The sequence below is a fragment of the Triplophysa rosa genome, linkage group LG6, assembly GCF_024868665.1.
Source record: "Triplophysa rosa linkage group LG6, Trosa_1v2, whole genome shotgun sequence".
In the NCBI taxonomy this organism is placed as follows: domain Eukaryota; kingdom Metazoa; phylum Chordata; class Actinopteri; order Cypriniformes; family Nemacheilidae; genus Triplophysa; species Triplophysa rosa.
In genome coordinates this window covers 17,260,513-17,282,541 of record NC_079895.1, presented here as the reverse complement: position 1 = coordinate 17,282,541, position 22,029 = coordinate 17,260,513, and the positions used below count along the sequence as shown (strand labels likewise).

Below are 22,029 nucleotides of genomic sequence, written 5' to 3'. Positions count from 1 at the left end.
GGCACTCAAAAGCGACAGTATTCTATTTATTTATTCTCTTTTCTTTTAAATGCAAGTGAGCCGAAGAGATTTCAGTCAGAAATACTGTAGGTGGCCCTTGCAATGAATTTTGCTTTGTGTAGGTTGTTAAGGTTAATTTCTACAATCTACATGCACATTTTCATCCGGCTCTCGTGGGGCGAAATGTTCCTTTCAAACTTTTACAATTATTTCTGATATATTGTATCACAGAGGCAAACTGAGGATTGATTTAGGAAGGTGGGAAGCTGGAATCATTTGATGTCTGCAGTATAACCTGTAACTCTGTGCTTTTGTTGAGAGGCAGAGCATTTTTCTTTCTGCAATTTAGCTTATTACCGTCAGTTGTTCCAAATTGGTGTGCACCTGTTATGGTATTACCGGAGTGTGTGTCATTCAGAAGAGAATAGAAGCCCTTTGCCTGTTGGATAAAATGAAAATATTCACTTTTATTATTTTTTATTTTGGGCTTTTGAACTGTCGTTTTTGTACTGTAATATGTGTTATTTTCTTGCTCTAGAGTTTATCTGCGAGCTTACTGTCTCGACGTCATTTCAAACCTTTGTGACATTCTTTTATCTGCAGAACACAAAAGAAGATATTTTAAAAATGTTGGTAACCAAAAAACATTGGGGCCCCATTGACTTCCATTGTATGGGCACAAAACCACTAAGACATTTCTCAAAATATCTTCTTTTGTGTTCCACAGAATTCATATACAGAGTCATATACAGCTTTTGCTCCACATGCGAGCGAATAAATGATGACAGGATTTGTGTTTTTGGCTGACCTTATCCTTTGCTGAAATGCCATCTTACAATAGGAATTTTATATTTAGTTTTGCATTGTTTTCTGTATTTTCTGTTGTGTAGGCTGTGCGTTAACAGCGGACACCTCATTGGAAGTTAGAGATGCATATTTACGCTAAACCTTACTATTTATTTAGTTTCATATATCTGTCTTACTTTCCTCACATTTCTCAATAATATGAAAAACCTGATCTCCAGGAGCCGGCAGGAATTCTAATGAACTCAATTCAAGTGGTCAATAAATCCCCACCATCTCTCAGATCTCCTGTCAGGAGCAGACAAAATGCCTCTTTTCCAAACCAGTCTTTCCATGATGTAAAAACCTCAACAAGGATACGTGGCAGTTGGAGGTTTCGTGTGTTGTCTGCAGTTTGTTAAATTGTGCTCCAGGGCTCTCCACCTCATACACACAACAATTATCTTTAGATTCATTGAAGTTCGGGTCACGTGATCACCGGCAGCGTTTTTCTGTAGCACTTCGGTGGCCAGGAATACGCCCGCAACCTTCCTTCACCAGCCTTTGTGCTTTGATGACTCAAGGAACCATTGCGCTCAGGGTTGGAGGTGGTGGGCTGAAGATCCGCCTTAGGGAATATCTTACATCAATGCCTCATTTGACAGAGAACATCACGCTTTCTCATTTCTTGGCCTCTTGGCATGGAAACAGTTATAGCAGGGGGGAAAATAAATAGATAAGACATCTGCCCCTGGGTTGTTATTGCTGAACTCCATGTTTGAAAGTGACTGACAGTGTTCAATGGAAATAATGATGCGGCCTTGTCGGATACAAAGTTCTTTGCTCACAAAAATGTTTTGACATTGTAAACCAACTTCTATTTTTTAGGTAATTGATCTGTTGATCTATCCTGCATAAGAGGGGTGTGTGTCTGTTGTGTCTGAATGTTTTTAAGGTTTAATCTTTATACGGATGTTTTGTGTAATCTCAGACAAGTGAATGAAAGGATTAATGTCTCTCTTTCATGCGTGACAGTAGTGTTTTCCTTTTACCATCCTCAGCAGAAAGCACTCTTTTTCTCCTCTTTTCGATTGATAGCTCACTGACAGCCAATAAACAAAATGGCAGTTCTTGCACTCAAATACTATTTCCTGTTCTTGAAGAGAACGGGAAAACAAACCCCGCTCATGCGATCAAGCAGTCATTAGTGAAATCAGTGCGAACACACAGAGCAAATATTTCTTTTGCTTAATTTGTTTGAAGATCGCAGAGTGGAACCTTATTATAGAGAAATTATCATTACAATGTGATGTGCTGTTGCAGCTTTGACAGCGTTGATTATGTCACTCTGTCAGGCGCTAATAAGGGTTTGGAGAATCATGTCATTGTTCAAGGCTGGGTTGTGTTCGTCGTGAATAAAGTCATTTCATTTGCCCTCCATATTTGCACATTTCCTGTTTCGGTGCTTGAACACATAAAAGCAGATGAAGTCTCTTAATTGGATGAAATCCATTTTGTCTTCATCAAAGGTACTCAAAAGATGAAAGCAGGCAAAATAAGAGCATTTGTTATGTGTGACCTCTCGGTAATCATGGTTTACTCTTCTGTTCATATTTTACTGAATGGCTTCTTCCAAAGGTAAAAATAGGAAAAAGGATATGAAAATATGAAAATATAAAATAGGTAAAAGGATGTGTCAAGATTGGTATACGATGTTGCAGCTTACAATAATACAAAATGAATAATAAATGATAATTCAATAATAAAAATTGATTATATGACTTTTAACTTAGAAGTGGGCAACTAGAAAAATCTTTCCTAAAGAAGTTCATGATATCCCTCAAGCCAGATGACTTGATAAAGATATTAAAGGGATAATTCATCATCTATTCCCCTTCATGTCATTCAAAACCTGTAGATGACACACAAGAAGATATTTTGAGAAAGGTGTTAGTGGTTTTGTGTCCATACAATGGAAGTCAATAGGGTCCAATGTTGTTCGGTTACCGGCATTCTTCAAAAATATCTACTTTTGTGTTCTGCAGAAGAAAGAAAGTCAAACATGTTTGGAAAGATATGAGGCTGAGTAAATGATGAACTCCCTTTAAAATCCATTTGCGAAGCTTGTACTGTACATGTTTAACAACACTTTTTAGATTAAAACATGAAGTGACATTAAAACGCTTTATATCCTTCAATCAGCAGGGCAGCTTATCCCTGAAGATCTCTGTGAAGATGACCCACCTCCTAAAGAGGTGTCCTGTGAGATGGCGTGTCCAGGTGACTGTGTGCTCAGCTCATGGTCCGACTGGTCCTCCTGCTCTCACAGTTGTTCCAGTAAAAACTCAGAAGGGAGGCAGAGCCGCACACGAACCGTATTGGGATTACCAGGGGAAGGTCAGTCAACTCTTTCATGCAAATATATGCCACAAAAACCCATAGCGATTCCATATTTTATTTATAAAATATTTTCACATATTTTAGAGTTTTGTGAGATGACATATTGATTTTTATCATGAGCTCAGATATTTGACATAAATTCATTTTATAATTGAAGAATGTTGAACGGGCTTGTTACTGGAACTGGCAAACCCATGCCGTCTGGGAAGTGCACATACTTTTTTATGAATTTGGAATGTTGGAAACCTCTGGGGACGCAGGTGTAATTTTTCTCTGGTTTCGTTCTTTTTTTTTTTTGCTCTTTCGCTATCATCCTATTTATTCAAACAACTTTAATAAAATGAAAACTGAGATAATGCTTTGAAGTTGATTTCACAGGGGACATAGTTAAAACTCACTCTGAGGGTGACAAACAGTAATACTCTCAACGTGAGTCGATTTTTGTTTTGTGAGCGGAGGAGCAATTTTGCATTCTGTAGATTTAATTTGCAGGAACGGTGATAAAAATGCCTTTTTTGTATCTCATTTTTCTGTCTGCTGACATCCAGCTGTGGGCTTTTCCAATCACATGCAGTCCTTCTGGAATGACAGAAAGAATGGTATAATTAAGACTTAAATATACCTTAGCCAAGAGACTACTGCCGCCCCCTCTACCGCCACACACACGCTGTGAAACACTCACATCTCAAACACACACACTTTTCCGTGCATCCTCTGAAAATACAAATAATGTCCCAGCCTCACATTCTCTACACACCATCCACCGAGTGTCATTAATCAGACAAGCCCTTATTAATATTCAGCTGGTCTAAGTTAGACTCATAATGAGTCCCTGTGTTATGGAGAAAGGCTGAATGTCAATACAATGTCATTAGCTTCAAGGGCAGATGGTGCAGGAATTACTTTTAATTATAGAAAGTGCAGAAGTACATTTAGAGGCTGATCCAGCAGAACTTGTTGCAGGTGTTTCTGAATCAGGTGTGAGCTACTCATTCTATTTCCTGCATCAGGTGTGGAGGATTATTTTAAAGATGCTTTCACATGATTTATGCTGCGATCGGAGGTGGGAGTTTAAATGTCCTAACACTGACCTCAATGCTTCCAGTCGTCACGTGTCACGGCTGTTTTTCATTGTTTTCTGCTGTAAAAATACCTTAAAGTTTGGTTTTACGTTTATACATAAGGTAGCTCTGCCCCTATCTAACTGGAAGCATTTTGGACGTGACTTCAAATGACGCATCTTCCTAAGATCGGTGTTGATCGATGTGCCCCGAGTTCAGAGGTCGGATGTCTGACTTCAAGCACCGTTACAGATTTTATTTTCCAGTTTGGGAAATATCCTAAATCCGAGCTCTTTCAAACGCAGCATAACAATAGAACAAAACTTACAAATATTATGTTGTTTAAAGGGATGTATGTAGTTTTTTAGATGTTAAAATACTTTCATCTCAGATGGACGGAATAGTTTATAATAATTTAAAGTTGTTGTTTTTTTGCCATTTTAGCTTTAATTGTACAGCTTTTAACGGTAGAGAGGACGGGAAGCAAAGTGGGGGTGGGTTCAGGAAAGCACCACGAGATGGGAATCGAACTCAGGTCGCCCGATGCGCAACCGCACCACATGTCAGAGCACTGTCCACTAGGCTATCGGCTCTATACTATTGTTACTAAATTTTTATAAACAGTATCATAATAGTAATCCATGCAACTTTAGTTTGTTAATAAATCTTTTATGAAGTGAATAGGTGTTTGTGAAAAAATCCTGAATATTTTGAGTATATGTAGAAATTAAAACAAAAACAAGCATACCTCTGCACTAAATTCGGATAACTTGAAATCTAATTGGTTATCGCATGTCTCATGACGAAATTTTGTATGACATCTAGTTACAAAACACATAAAACCAATGAGATTTAAAGGTATCAACGTTTTGCCATAATTGACTGGGGTAAGGCTACTTTTTACACAGTTTATTCACCTCATAATATACTACAATTTCCCCTATTCAAACAGTATATGTACATCCTTGCACATATGTCCCAGTAGAGTTCCCATTCACGTCTCTTGTCATCATGTAGCTTGTTAATATTCCATGGAGCATTAAAGCAAACTTAAGAGAGGCTTTTCAATCCGTAATGCGGTTAATGATCTTTCCCATTCCCAGATAAGACGTGTCCAGCTGCTACTGCTCTGGAGGAGTGGAGAACTTGTAATGATCATCCATGCGTCATATTCTACTGGGAAGCGTCGTCATGGGGACCGTGCATTGAAGATTCCTCCATGAATGTAAATGGAACGGGCTACTGGAACGGAACGGACACCTGCGCTGCCGGGGTGCAGATACGTAAAGTGGTCTGCATGAAAATGGGCGTCGGGCCGGTTGTTCCCAAAAGGTGCTTTGTTTTAATATTTATGTAAAAAATGTATAAATCATTGATTTGTATATTTTTGCATGCAAGTAAAAGTATTATGGTGGTGTTTCGTAGAGGTTAGATTGTAAAGAATGTAGATTTTCCACCATTGCATGCAGAATGGAGTAAAAATTGTATATTCAGAAGTTCAGAGATGTATGTTTGTATTTGAAATAACAGAAATCATCTACTGTATCTGCTTGTTTGTACTTTTTCTGACACAAGCAATAAGACTTTGTTCAGACAGGCAGCAACAGTTTTGTCATATACAGGATTTGCCATATTGAATCTGTTTAGTTGTTTGAAGTCTGAACATTAACAGAATTGCTATTGCAACCAATGTAGAAGTTCCAGATATCAACCACACTGTCTGAACAAGCGGGTCCAATCTCATTGCTTGAAAAATGACAGCAAGGACAGTTAGTTGTAAACTAATGTACAGAGATACACAACCCCTCATGCTATTCAAAGAAACGCTTTGGTTTTATCATTACAAATGTTTCAAAAAACAGACAATGACGCATTCAAATATCTCATCACATTTGTGCTGACATGAACAATATTACATTCAAAATTACTATATAGGAGTATGTTACCACAATTCACAGTACAGTATAGCTATAGTTCTCTTTATGGGACTATACATTTTTATAGCTTTCTCCCTAACGCACTGTCAGCATTTTGTTCTCCAATATTTTCTCCATATTCTCCATATAATATCTCCATATTTTTAAAAAGAGGAGGCAGTGGAATGTATGATCACAGTAAGACACACTGTATGGTGTACAATCAATATTCAATAACACTTTACAATAAGGTTGTATTTGTTAAAAATTAGTTAATACATTAGATAACATGAACTAAGAATGAACAATACTTCTACAGCATTTATTAATCTTAGTTCATGTTAATTTCAACATTTACTAATACATTTTTAAATCAAAATGTGTGTCTTTTAAGTAAGGGATAATGTACAGGCAGCCAGTTGTTATTGCAGAAATAAGCCCCGACAGTGTGATCAGGACGCGATGCGAAGCGAAGCTGATTGTACATTATCCCGCTTATTACACGGCTACTTGCCACATGAGAAAAAAACTGGACATGAAATGTGATTTTAAAATATACCATAAGTGTTACCTATTTTCCCCGCCAACTTTGGCAAATTTGCATATTTTGTTTGGTCACAGCACTCGATTTACTTATTCAATATTTTCACTCTAGAATGTCTTTAAACATGTCTCGTCGCTCAGTGTTTCAAATCAGGATGTTAGTGCAAGTCCACATATTCCTGCTTCACAATCGCTAAGCGATCTTGCAACAGCCACTTTGATGGTTTTCCATTTCTGTAGTACCAGCTGGTATTATTGAAAAATCCTAGTTCAAACAGCAGCGAATTCTTCTAAGATTTTGGCTTCACTTGCTATGGCTTGTGATACTTTTACACAGTGAGAATGCGCTGTACAGTAAAAACTGAAAGTGTTTTCGTAACAGTTGTTCTCATTTCTTTGACCTTTCACTGAAGTTTTTGAGCTTGTCTTGTAAAAATTCAGTCTGTTAATATTCTCAGTCATCTGTTGTGAATGGATGTGAATGCAGACATGACTGGGCTCTTCTTTCCATGTCCTGAATCTGAAGCGTTGAGGTTCATGTTGCTCTAGGTATTTTCTTGATAAATGTTTCCTGAGGGAGTCCTGTAATGGTGCACTGGGTTAGAATAAAACGCACAATTGCATTGCATGGAGAGGATATTGTGTTGTGCATCAGGAAATGAGACTCCTAAATAATGGAGGTGTTTATCCATTTCGTTCTTTTATAATAATGACACAGACGTACAGGGTGCTTATGGGCCGGTGTATTTCACTGGTTTTGTAATAAGAATCTTGCTGTGTGGAATCTCATTCTGGAGGAGATTTCTGACTCTCTGTTGAGTTCACAGTAGGAGAACTTGTGAAAGAGCTTGAAAGTTTAATGTGTGTGAAGGAGCAAGAAGTGTCAAAATGTTATGTTTACAAATTAATTGATAATCTAGAGGTGCTTTTTGCACAGTGCCTGCTCATAATTCTGTGGAACGATGCTATACTGCATGAAAGCTGGCTCTGATGCCGTTTTGATTGTGTAAATTTGCATAATATATTCTGTTATGAACGACTCAAGAGCCAAGTGCAGGGTAATCGAATCTTTATTAAACCCCCTATAGAGTAGTCTTGTCTCATTGTTCTAAGGTTACCACAGCGAGCAGGATGCAGTTCATGGCCTGACCTGATGGTAGAGCGGAGAATGGGGGACCTGACAAGAGCTGAGATGATAGAGCTGGATAAAGAAGGACGCGGTCTCTTGACATGTCTTCACCACAAAATTTCAAATGCTATTAGATTATTAATGATAATCATAAACTATAATTTATTTTATTATTAAGTTTATTTATTTTATTTAGCCTTGTTGTGCAAGATCTCTGGAGCTTGTGCAGAGGCAGCAGCTTTTGCCAGAGGGGAACTGGAATCCCCTGGTTGGGCCTGGGATCTCCTGAGGTTTTTTTTCTCGATTAGAGTTTTGGGTTCCTCGCCACCGTTTGCATACTGTTTTTGCACTATCTGCCTGACCGGGGGGGCTGCTTTAGAATTTTAAAGTTTTACTTAATTAATATTGCATATAGGAATTTATTATCTGTTATATTTGACCTGTGCTTCTCTCTCCTTTATCCTAAATGTGTGCTGTCACTGAGCGTGTGTGTGTGTGCGTGTGCGTGTGTGTGCGTGTGTGTGTGTGTGTGTGTGTGCGTACTTGTCTGTGTACGTACGTGTGTGTGTGTTGTGTGTGTGTGCGTGCGCATCCGTGTGTGTGTGTGTGTCTCTGTGTCTGTGTGTGTTGGTGCGTGTGCGTGTTGTGTGTGTGGAGTGTTTTGTGTGTGGGTATGTCTGTCTTCTGTGTTTTCAACCTTTTCTTGTTTTTGCAGGTACAACTTTGATTGTTTTGCTTGTAGTCAATGTGTCTCATGTGCAGCTGCTTTGTAACAATGAAAATTGTAAAAGCGCTATATAAATAAAGTTGAGTTGAGTACACACACAGCAGATAGGGAGGGCAGTAACAGGAAATAATTCCAGGGGCAAAACCAAAAATGTCAACAAGGGCTCGAGCGCTCGGCCGTGAGGACCAGGAGAAGGCACAAAAGACATTTGATCCAGCAATGGGAGGCGATGGGATAGTGTCCGAGCAATAAACCAGCAAAAGGTAAAAGTAAATCCACCCAGCGAAGGGACAATGAAAATCCACTTGATGCAGGGACAGGTCAGAAGCCAACAAGGCCACTCAAACTCACGAGATGCAAGACAGGGCAAAAATCCACTTGATTAAATCCACCCAGCAAGGGACAAAGAGAATCCACTTGATGCAGGTACAGGGCAGGAGCCAACAAGGCCACTCAAATACTTGATGAAAGACAGGGCAAAATCCACTTGATGCAAAACAGGGCGGCAGCCAACAAGGCCACTCAAAACTCACGTGATGCCAGACGGAATGAGAGCAACACCGGCGATCCCCCTTAATCGACGGAGAAGTCCACTGCTTTGATCCAACCGACCCAGAACCAGAAGAGATCAACGGAGCAGAAAAGCAGAGCTGCGAAGACTCGTGCAGATAACCGGAGGTCTCCCAGAGCAGAGGGCAAACAGTTGTAATCTGCAGTGGTGGTAGAGGGATCCCTCGTGTGGAAGAGCCGGCAGCACTGGAGTAAAACAGAAAGCAAGGCAGAGGCAGACACCCGGTGTGGTCAAAATGCTCTGGAGCCTAGACAAGACAGGAAGCTATCAAATAAAGTGTACACGCACTACAAGACAAGACTAGATATTAATTTTTATTATATTTTAGATATTAACCATTTTTGGTTCCACAGAGAACCATTCAGTCAAAGGTTCTCTAAAGAACCATCTCTTTCTTACCTTTTTCTAATCTGAAGAGCCTTTTTTCCTTCACAAAGAACCTTTTGTGAAACAGAATTATTTTTATTTTTAAGAGTGTAGGTGTTAAAAAGGATTTCTCAGTATGCATTGAATGGAAACTGTATATCCCATGAGGGCACGGGGGCTGAAGAGACGCCAAATTCAGAGAGGTCACAAATTAATCATTTCTGGGAAACTCTTATCAAGTGTAAGTTTTCTTATAGATACTAAGAAATTATTGTACTGTATTATCTTTTTGTAAATTATATTTATATTAGTCATAGCTGAACAAGCATATTTCAGATATCAGATTTACACTTTGCGGATATCGTGACCAAAAGAATTCACAGTACGATATTAATCATGATGTCCGTTTAATCTGTATTTTTTAAATGAAAAAATAATTATATCGGTCACGTGTAGTTATAGTAAGCGCACGGCAAGGAGAAGTATTCCACAAAAGGTTCTTAATGAATCTATAGCAGCACACGGGAGAAAACACAAGAACCACACAAAATCATAAACAATAGCCGACAGGGAACGGAGGAAAACATGGGGTTTAAATACATGGGGAACATAATCAGACTAAACAGAAACAGGTGTGGGATAAATAAACTAATAAGGAAATCAGGCAAAGGGAACGCAGAAGACAAACCCAAAACAGAACATAATATAACTGTGACAGTTCGCCGCCCAACTGAGCTCAGACGATTGAGGCAGAGGCGGGGATCCGGAAGACCGCGGAGCCAGAGCGACCGAGGATGAAGGTGCAGCCGAAGGGAAGGAGGAGCCTGACAGAGCCACAGGGACGGAGGGACGAGGCGTAGCTGAAGGATTGGAGTCCAGAGGATGGTCGACGCCTGACCAAGACGGAGCCAGAGGGACAAGGGAGCCTGATGGAGACATGGGATACTCAACCCCGAGGTAGCTGGCAGCTGGAGATCCCAAAGCTTATCCGACCCAATGGCATTGGCGTGCTGAGGGTGAGCTGAGGTGTCTTCAGATGTCAGAGGACCCAGGGCTGATGGACTGGCTTGGCAGCAACAGAGGAGGCGGGATAGGGAGGCTGGGTGGGATCTTCTTGGAGGCTGGAGAGGAGGTGCTGGCTGACAGAGAGCTGGACAGGACCAGCGGAGACTCGGGAGACGAAGGAGAGCTGGACAGGACCAGCGGAGACTCGGGAGACGAAGGAGAGCTGGACAGGACCGGCGGAGACTCGGGAGACGAAGGAGAGCTGGACAGGGCCAGCGGAGACTCAGGAGACGAAGGAGAGCCGGGCGGGACCAGCAGAGACTCGGGAGACATGGGAGATACAGGAGACACTGGAGGTTCAGGGGATCTGAGAACAACCTCTCCAAACCAGTCAATTAAATCCTCTTCAATAACACAGTCCATAATGCCAGAGGCCAGTTGCAGCTCACCCTCAGCAGTGGGAGTGTGGACTAAGCCCTCGATCTCCACCAGCACTCCCACGGCAAAGCACGGTGTTGCCGTCTCCCGCACCTGGTCAGAAGGATCTTCAGGCTTAGGCTCCGGGGCGATAATGGGCTCAGTCGCAGTTGTGCACACTGGCTCTAGTGTCGCAGAAGTCTTGGGCTCTCTGTCTGCGGTGGGCTCGTGCAGACGCTTTGTGCATCTGGGTGATGGCTGGCTGGTCTCTGGTTTGGGAGTGGGGCTGGATATGTCCTCAGCGGGGCAGACGGAGAAAAACAGTATTTTTTTACTTTCAAAAGGTATTTAATAAATCCACAGCAGCACACGGGAGAAAACACAAGAACAGAACCACACAAAATCATAAACAATAGCCGACAGGGAACTGAGGAAAACGTTTAAAAATTAATACATGGGGGACATGGGCAACATAATCAGACTGGTATGGGATTAATTAAATAATAAGGAAATCAGACAAAGGGAACACAGGAGACAAAACCAAAACAGAACAGAATATAACTGACAATATCAGTCAACTTAATATTTAATTTTATTTTGTTTTCTCCTTGTTGGCCCACGAATCACACTTTCGCAGAATTCGACTAAGGATTAGAGAGAGCCTGTAACCATTGCGGCTCTTAAAGGAAACTTTAAACGGTGGCTGAATTACTCACAATATTATCGTATAGAATTATCACAATATTTATAATCATGCCTTTTATTATCACAGTTATTGCCAATACACTCTTAAAAATAAAGGTGCTTAAAAGGGTCTTCACAGCGATGCCATAGAAGAACCATTCAGCAAAAGGTTCTTTAAAGAACCATCTCTTTCTTTCTTTTTTATAATCTGAAGAACCTTTTTTCGCCACAAAGAACTTTTTCAGATGTTAAAGGTTCTTTGTGGAACCAAAAGGTTCTTCTATGGCATCGAGTGTATTGTGAGTGTTTTGTGACATGCTTTGTAATTGTTTCATTCCATTGCATTGTAAATACATCAGACACAGCTTAAAAAGAACAGATCACGCCGCTCTTGTGAAGTGTGCAGTAATCACATACTCCCTCGCTCACAGATTCACCCAAACATATAAATCACAGGTGTGCGCATGTGGCATGTATGTGTTTGAGCGTGTGAGTTAATTTATGAGTTTTTCTCAGACACACACACACACACACACACACACACATCATTGCTCTTCTGCTTTGCTGCATGCGCTGGAGGGAAAGAGCAGAGCGCATCAGTTATGGCTCATGTTCTGTTATTACCAGGGCCCTGCTGAAGGTTCACATGTAGGTCGAGTGTGCTTCAGATAGCTCTCTATCAAAAGCGCATTATTTCACAATTCATTTAAAACACCAGGGCTGAGCTATTTAAACACCATGATTTATGAAAAGGCACAAAAGCGGGATGTTTATTTATCTTCAGCTTTCAGAAGCTAAACCCGCGCTATATTAATGCGCTTTTTATGATTTGCCTCTATAGAGTGGAATAGATAGACTCAGAGCTTCTCAGAGCCGTTTGGCAGGACCACCGCTGAAACTCACAGCGCCTGGTATGAAATGATTTTGGGTGGGTCTTGTCGGTCTGCAGATTAAATAAATAGCTTGCACCGTTTCCCAACTTGTGATTCACAATATATAACAAAGCTTCAAATTTGTTTGTATAGTCCTAATAATGTTTGAAGTCAAATAATGTGCTCTTTAAACACAGATCTTTCACAGCTGAATGAAAAAATGAGTTTGATAACAGAAAAGAGACAAACATGGGTGATTAAAACAGAATATCTTCCATTTAGTCTGCGTCAATTTTTAATTGTCTATGTAACCATGCATACGTTTTTTTGGTCATCATGCTGTGTCGCAAGACACATTTTTAAGACAATGTGTCAAGTCTAAAGTAGATCCAAAATGTCTTGAAAATGACCCCTGCGCTGTTCCATGCTGCTTTCTGACTGATTAAAAAGCCACTGCCAATTACCAGCTTGAATACTGCTGCTGTCAAAGAAAACGCTGTGAGAAGTCTGAGCTTTTAGTGAACTGATTTTGATCAAAATAAAGACACGCAACAGATTGAAACAGTACAATGATATTATTTGTGTGTCAATCACTAAAATTACTTTCAATTTAAAGTCCCCGTGAACCCGGAAGTTGCGATCGTTTTTACTTCCGTATTTTGACGCATTTCCGAGAGAAATGGAATTTGAATGAGAAATATAGCCATGGCTTTGGTCTTTCTTTGCGATTTGATTGGATGAATAAAAACAGCCTCTGCATTTTAAAATGGAACTGGCAGTAGACTTACAGTTGAAGGGGAGGAGTTAACAGATACTCCGTCCAAGCTGTCTAACATACATCATCTAAGATGGATAGTCATTACAGGACGGAAATGCATTTTCAGATTTTAAATAAAGATTAATGGGCCACACGATTTTAGTGAACTGATTTTAAAAAGAGAATGACCCGCATTGATGAACTATTTACAATAAACGCTGCAATATTTCAAGAAAAAATAGACAATGTCATTTTTTATTTCACTGGGACTTTAACGATGTATTTACGAAATTCACACACTTGAATTTCAGTTAAGATGAAATGACAGGTAATTTGATTTCTGAAATTTATGGTAAATTTCGTCAGTTATTTACTGGTTGAGATATTTATACTTCATGTGAATGTACTAGAAAGTAAAAAGCAAGATGTTCCCAGATCACAAAGTCGTACACGCTGGCTTGATTTGTATAACTGAATAAATAAGTTTACACAATCCTGTGAATTCATAACTATTTAATGAGGTGGCTAATTCGTATGAATTTGTACGATCTTTTTCGTATGTTTCAGCACGAGTTGCTTTCTCTCTACTGGGGTGGGGTTAGGGGCGGAGCTTCAGTGTGGCATTTTTCATACATTTTTGTACAATTCACATTGTATGAATTCATAGGAATTAGCCTCGTCGTAAAATACATACAAATTCCCATGAGATCAGGTTGTTAACCTGTAAAATCCAGGCTAAAGTCTCAAAATGTAATTATGACATTAAAATCATCAAAGTAGTAGTCAAAAATGACAAAAATAAAAATGTGTTTTTATTGCTGTAAATGATAGAAGCAGAATACCTGCAGCCCCTTCAGCCGTGATATATTCACGATAAACCACTAGTGAATAAAGCGCAGCTATTGACCAATCAGAATCAAGGACTGAAACTTACCGGAACTAACTATGTTAATGATTTTAAATACTGAAATAAATTATTTACAGTAGTACGTTTTTTTGTTTTGCACAAAAAAAATAGAAGCTGGGGTCATAAATATTGATTTCAATCTTTAACATTGTCTTACTCAGTTAATACTACAGATATTATAATTATATTTTCACCGAACGTTCTTTGAACTGTGTAGATTGATTTTATGCAGAAAACAGAAAATTACTCAAAAATATATCACATATTTGTGTATGAAATATCTTATGCCTTTTATAAATCTAAATATATATTATTCATGTGTATTATGAGAACATTTGAGGACTACTTGATGGTGTCATGTACCTTGGTGGCCTTCATCTAAGGCGCCGCAATAATTTTCCCAGTTGTTCTCCCTGATGACAGCTTTGATCAGATAATACAGGACGATCTATCTGTTTGATTCAGTAAAGAGGAAAGGAAAGGGCCTACCTGTTGACTTCAGTAAGATCTCCTGTTCTGTGTTCCTTTCAACTGATGTCTTGCATCTCTCCTCCCACTCAGTTTCTCTGTTCTGTTTTTTTTCTTGAAACTCTGTAGCGTCATTGCCTTTAGGTGTTTGCCCTCCGTAATGACATTCTGCTGCACAGAGCACAAAAGAGAGAAAAAACTGAAAAGATGCATGCTTCTGTTCTTGGTTGTCCCTTCCTTTGATCTGTCCTGTTTGCTTGGCTCTGCAGCCTGTAGTTGGTAGAGTCCTGCTGTGTCCAGCCTTCCTCTCTTTATAGCTGCTACATGCTGGGAAGGAAACTGAGTCTGGAATGATATGTCTGGAATCCAGCTCACAGACATTGACATTTTCCAAAGAGCAACACGATCTCAAACGAAATCATGAATATGGCCACAATCGTATCTTCTCAGCAGGACATACACCCTAGTTGAAGTGAAGGTTTACTTGAAGCGAGAAAAACTTGAGCACTGAAATGATATAAAAGGGTGCGTTTAGCTAAAATCATTTACTCTCATGGCTCAGACCGTCTGAGAACTTTCTCAATTTACTAAGCATTAATCCGCTGAGTGACGTGAAACTTAAAAGTAAGAGTGTGTGTGATATTAAATGTACTGCATGTAGAAAATCAACATTTAAAAAAAAAATCTGTACGGAAACACACAGGACTAATAAAGTAACGTACCACTCAGAACTGAAAAATCTAATTCTTTTAAGGGAATATTGTATTTTTATTATAAATGATTTATTTATTTGTGTGGGTCATTGTTTATTTTGTTATTTATGTGCTCTCATAATCTTTAATCTTTACAATCTGAAAATGTACTTCTGCTCTGGAGTACTGATCCTTTTCTGATGATGTCAGTTTGACGGCTTGGATCAGGGACGATTCTAGGTTTTCAATACTAGGGGGGCTCAGCCACAAATGAGGAGATATATATATATATATATATATATTTTATAGCCACTCTCTAAGCACCACATACTGTATACATTACTAAAATAAATAATTAAGAAAGAGTATGCAGGATAAAGACCAGTTATTGTTATTTAAATGAATATCACATTAATCGATCAATCTGCAACATTTATAATTTAAAGTGACAACAACAGCCACAAATCCAAAAACCATATAATAAATGTCACAATCAACTGCTGAGTCCTTATTTAGTAGAAGGACTAACTTGATATGTTGTTTCCCTGCCATTCATTCTGATTAGCACGAGCGCTGTCACTCCTGTGCATGACTGCGTGTTCATCTATCACATCCACAATATGTTTTAAATGAATAAGAAAAACACTGAAGCATCTGAAAAACTTTTGTTAACTCGGAACCAGTGCTGTAGTACTTGAGTCCGGACTCGAGACGTTTTTCTGTGGTCTCGGACTTGTCTTGGACTCGTTGGTATCTGCACTCGGACTTGTCTCGGACTCGGTCACTGGACTCGCCAAGTGTTTTTGTTGGTCTCGACTGAGTCCGATGATATTTTCTCCTTCCAAACAAAACCATTGATGAAGCATTTATGTTTGCTTTAGTTGGACTCTTGACTATCATTAAGTTAATTCTCTTTCCTCTTGGAGTAGGTTACTTTTTGTGATGGGTGTCAAGCTGTAAAAAAAGATGATAAATAATACTAAATTAAATTATACTAAATGACTGATTTGAGTGTTCTGGTTCACAACGCTAAGATACTGTGCCAAATTAAACTGTTACTGTGATACTGTGCCTCAACAGTTGTATTTTAGCACACTGTTATAACAGACAATGAAAACCAAATGTTAAAACACAAGAATCAAGAACCCAACTAAAGAAAATACTGATCACAATAATGATGTTTGTTGAAACTTCTACATTCTATCAACATTAATTGAGGTGGCAAAAGTGATGTTGATTCAATGCAGTTATCACTGAGTGTCAACAAGTCAACAAGCTGAGAATGGGCACATTTTCCCTTGGAAGCCCAACAACAAGACTTGTTGTTGTTACACTACAATAAAAAGACTGAAAATCTGAAGTTGCACTGCGGCTTTATGTGACTGGTGAAATTTCTATACCTAAAGTAAATAAAATTACCTAATTTGATCCGCTTTTGTTCATTACAAATAAAGAATGTGGTCTTGATTTTTGAAGAGGATTCTTTTTTCTGTCTCTGTCTGGACCGTCTCATTTGGACTCGGTCTTGACTCGGTCTCGACTAGTCCTGGTCTTGGACTCGACAAAGGTGGACTTGACTACAGCCCTACTCGGAACTCAGAACAATAAATAACACAGCCGCACCAGTCTAAACTAACTCTATTTGCCCATCGTCTTTCCTGGGCTCTCAAAATTACCATCAGCTCTCTATAACTAGTATAAATAAAACAGCACTTCATTCATGAATGACACATTTCTGTGCGCTACAATATCATCGTGATCGTTTTCTAAAGTATGTCGTCATTGGTGTGAAGTGCACAAAATCTTATAACGAAACTTTCTTAAAAGAGGTCTGTATTACAGTTCTTCTGAAGCCATGATGGATTTGTGTGAGAAGTCGTTTTTTACAGAAAGTCTTTGATCTTCCTCTCTACCATTCCCGTCTAACATATTAATTGCACATGTGACAGCATCTTTAGGTGAATGAAGCACAGTGAGCTCGCTTGACATATAATGAGATGAAGAAACTGCACACAGACCTATTTGGTTCTCACGTGTATCGTCAACACAGCAGATCTGAAATTGAGAACTGAAAGACTTACTCTTTTAATACAGTACCTCCACATTTTAAAAGCAATTGCCTTAGCGGATATACAGTACATAGTCTGTAAGAACAATTTGGGCTATCTCTTCCTTGTAGGAACCTAATATAACCTCTGTCTTTCAATGTCAATAATACCAAAATAACTCCCTTTTACCCTATGTTCCTTCAGTCTACACTACAGTCTATTTTTAACTGCTGAGATATGATGAATATTATATAAACATCTTTTACGTTGCAGTCTTGATCTTCTATCGTACAGAAATGGATGTGTCACAGTATCTGTAGTGTATCAGCACACATTAATGTTTGCGTTTGTGGGGTTCAGTAAATCCAGCAGCACGTAAGGCCGTGGTAGATATCTGCTGTGAGGATTCTCCCATCACAGGCAGTCAAGGACAGTGCAGTTTTATCCGCTCATTACAATTTGACCCAAGACACCTCATCATTGATTGCTAACAGTAAACATCAGACAAATGTTTTTTTCTTTTTTCTGTTTGTGTCACAGGTGTCCAGATTCTGCTCGACCAGACACGTTTCGGCCCTGTTTGTTGCCTTGTAAGAAAGATTGCATTGTGACGCTTTTCAGCGAATGGACAGCCTGCCCAAACATATGTCTGCCAGGTACAACTGATACAATCACTGGACCCAATGTGCACTTTGTGCACCGGGTATAAAAAACATTTGGGGTTTGATACGCAGACACATTTTTGGCATAATTTATAGGATTAAAAAAAAATCATGCTAACTTTAATGCGCTTATAAGTAAGGTTGGGCATCGTTTTAATTTCATCAATTCCATTGCCCAGATTAAATTCCAAAGTTGTAAAAAAGTAAAACATTTAGATATTAACATGTATGGTAATTTAGTCTGCTTATATATATATATATATATATATATATACTGTATATATATACTGTATATATATATATATGAAGAGTCTGGTTCCAAAACGAGATAACACTTTATTTAAGCCATAATAACTAAAAAAATACAGCTAATTAACACAATAAAACACAATAAAAACATGATAACATAATAAAAATCATGATTTTTCGCTGTTTTTTTAAAGGGAGTTATCTCATTTTGAAACAAAACTCTTCTTATATACTGTATATATATACACTCACCTAAAGGATTATTAGGAACACCTGTTCAATTTCTCATTAATGCAATTATCTAATCAACCAATCACATGGCAGTTGCTTCAATGCATTTAGGGGTGTGGTCCTGGTCAAGACAATCTCCTGAACTCCAAACTGAATGTCAGAATGGGAAAGAAAGGTGATTTAAGCAATTTTGAGCGTGGCATGGTTGTTGGTGCCAGACGGGCCGGTCTGAGTATTTCACAATCTGCTCAGTTACTGGGATTTTCACGCACAACCATTTCTAGGGTTTACAAAGAATGGTGTGAAAAGGGAAAAACATCCAGTATGCGGCAGTCCTGTGGGCGAAAATGCCTTGTTGATGCTAGAGGTCAGAGGAGAATGGGCCGACTGATTCAAGCTGATAGAAGAGCAACTTTGACTGAAATAACCACTCGTTACAACCGAGGTATGCAGCAAAGCATTTGTGAAGCCACAACACGCACAACCTTGAGGCAGATGGGCTACAACAGCAGAAGACCCCACCGGGTACCACTCATCTCCACTACAAATAGGAAAAAGAGGCTACAATTTGCACGAGCTCACCAAAATTGGACAGTTGAAGACTGGAAAAATGTTGCCTGGTCTGATGAGTCTCGATTTCTGTTGAGACATTCAAATGGTAGAGTCAGAATTTGGCGTAAACAGAATGAGAACATGGATCCATCATGCCTTGTTACCACTGTGCAGGCTGGTGGTGGTGGTGTAATGGTGTGGGGGATGTTTTCTTGGCACACTTTAGGCCCCTTAGTGCCAATTGGGCATCGTTTAAATGCCACGGCCTACCTGAGCATTGTTTCTGACCATGTCCATCCCTTTATGACCACCATGTACCCATCCTCTAATGGCTACTTCCAGCAGGATAATGCACCATGTCACAAAGCTCGAATCATTTCAAATTGGTTTCTTGAACATGACAATGAGTTCACTGTACTAGAATGGCCCCCACAGTCACCAGATCTCAACCCGATAGAACATCTTTGGGATGTGGTGGAACGGGAGCTTCGTGCCCTGGATGTGCATCCCACAAATCTCCATCAACTGCAAGATGCTATCCTATCAATATGGGCCAACATTTCTAAAGAATGCTTTCAGCACCTTGTTGAATCAATGCCACGTAGAATTAAGGCAGTTCTGAAGGCGAAAGGGGGTCAAACACCTATTAGTATGGTGTTCCTAATAATCCTTTAGGTGAGTGTATATATTTCTATATATATATATATATATATATATATATATATTCTGTATATATTTATGAGCACCGTTTTGTGTGCATATACATAGTAATTGTAACTGTGGTTACTATTTATCCATGTTTATACCATACTTTGTCGGATTTATTACCATTTGTATTACGATAGTTTAACTGTAAATATCATGATTATACTATTGTTGCTATAATGAAATAGAAACAGGTAAAAATAACAGAAAAGATGCTCTATATTTTATCAGACCTCAAATACTGCAAAGAAAACAAGTTCATATTCAATGAACAGCAATACAACAGCAATATATGTACCTTTATTTCACTTTTAATAAATAAATAATTAACTTTTAATAAATAATAAAGTTAATACATTTAATTTTACATTAAATAACTTAATTATTAAAGTAAATTAATAAAGGTAATCGGATTTAATTGGATTTATTTATGTACTAAATATTATTTACTTTATTTTTGTATAATAAAATGAATAATTATTTATTTATTTACTAAACAAGTCTTTTTACAAGTCTTTGGAAATCAGCATTATGCCACAAAAGCCGCTCAAAGAGCTTTATCGGCTACTGAACCAAAAATGTTTCTATATACGCTTTGATAGGTCTGATAGATTCTACTATCTTGTTATTGCTCCAAAATGATACCGTAGTGTTGTTCCAACTTGTTCATACACCAAAACTGATAGATCTAACTATCCTGCAGACTTGTATGTAAAACGGGAAGAACAGCAGGCAGGAGCCGAAGTGATGTTATAATAAAATGAACAAAGTTTATTGTTGAGAGAAAACATAGTTGCGTTCAGATGCCCATTCTAACTCTGCCTAGAACTCTATCTAGAGTTCACTCTACCTCCGTCTAACTTTGTCTGACTTCTTCTGACTAGAAACACCTCGAGCAGGTGTTATTATACTGGCTACCAGTCGAAGCCCGTATCAGATTCAAGTCACTAATGCTTGCCTACAGGACTATCACTGGATCTGCACCAGCATACTTTCACACCCTCCTACACTCCTACACCCCATCAAGATCCCTGCGTTCAGCAAACCAGCGGCGTCTTGTATTGCCTTCTCAGAAGGGCAGTAAATCGCTTTCCCGCTCATTCTCCTTCACTCCTTCATTCTTCCTTCCTGGTGGAACATTCTTCCTAATTCGGTCCGGTCAACCACATCTCTCACAACATTAAAACAAACTACTTAAAACCCATCTCTTCTGTGAATACTTGACAGACAAATGGAAAAAAAAACACTAACTCTCTCTCTTTCTCTCAACAGGTATTGGTCTAGCTTTTGTTTAAACTAGTAACTTGGTATTAGCACCTATTGTATTATTGCTCCTGTATGACATATCGCTTATTGCTCCCTGAACTCTTTGTAAGTCGCTTTGGATAAAAGCGTCTGCTAAATGATTAAATGTAATGTAATGTAAAAATGTAATTATACCAACATAGACAGTGGAAAATTACTGCTTCACAACATCGTCTCGTGACGTTATTATGAACCTTGAGAATGAGACAACTGCAAACTTATATATATTTGTGAAGACAAGTATGCAGTATCCAACAGAATGTAGAATATATATTTAAGAAAAGTAATATAGAATACAATAACTATAGAAATGAATATAATAGCTTTCCTGTGGCTCAGTGGTTAGAGCATGGTGCTAGCAACGCCAAGGTTCGATCCCAGGGATTGCACATATATCAGAAACAAATGTATAGTCCAATGCAATGTAAGTCGCTTTGGATAAAAGCGTCTGCCAAATGCATAAATGTAAATGTAAAAATGTAATAATCTATAACTAATAAAGTAAACACATAGGAAAAAATAGTAAAGAATTATAAGAAATAATAATAAGGATAAAGGAATAAGAAATTAAATACAACACAAAATGTATGTCTGTACTCTCAAGTCAGAATTTCATCATCTTTAGAAAATATACACACAAACAGGTTGCATTTAAGAAATTCAGATCCTATCTATCAGCTTTTACAAAACTGCAATACCAAACTATCAAAATACAATATTTTGACTCCCACAAACCCTCTATAATATAATAATATTCTTCCTTTCCTTTAGGAAAAGCATTACATTCACGGAGTTATTTATTAAAAACTAGAATTCATTTCTGCCACGAGGTGTGTGCGTCGGTAATGAAAACAGGATAGCTGTGGGGATTACAGTGTGTGTTAAGACCAGATTTTCACACGATCGCAGTATTGCACAGACTTCTGGCTATGTCAAATATCTCCCCTGCAGAAGCAATAAAACCCAGAGTAGATCGCTC

General features: G+C 38.6%; 1 protein-coding gene across 2 annotated transcripts in view; it reads left to right on the top strand.

Annotated features, from left to right (window-relative positions):
- Nucleotides 1-22,029, top strand: part of thsd7ba (thrombospondin, type I, domain containing 7Ba) — a 301,508-nt gene that overhangs the window by 197,763 nt on the left and 81,716 nt on the right. For both annotated transcript variants that reach the window (XM_057335489.1, XM_057335490.1), the window contains exons 9-11: nt 2,986-3,180; nt 5,348-5,576; nt 17,887-18,002. In XM_057335489.1, the coding sequence (XP_057191472.1) occupies nt 2,986-3,180; nt 5,348-5,576; nt 17,887-18,002 (540 nt within the window). The remainder of the gene's footprint in view (nt 1-2,985; nt 3,181-5,347; nt 5,577-17,886; nt 18,003-22,029) is intronic.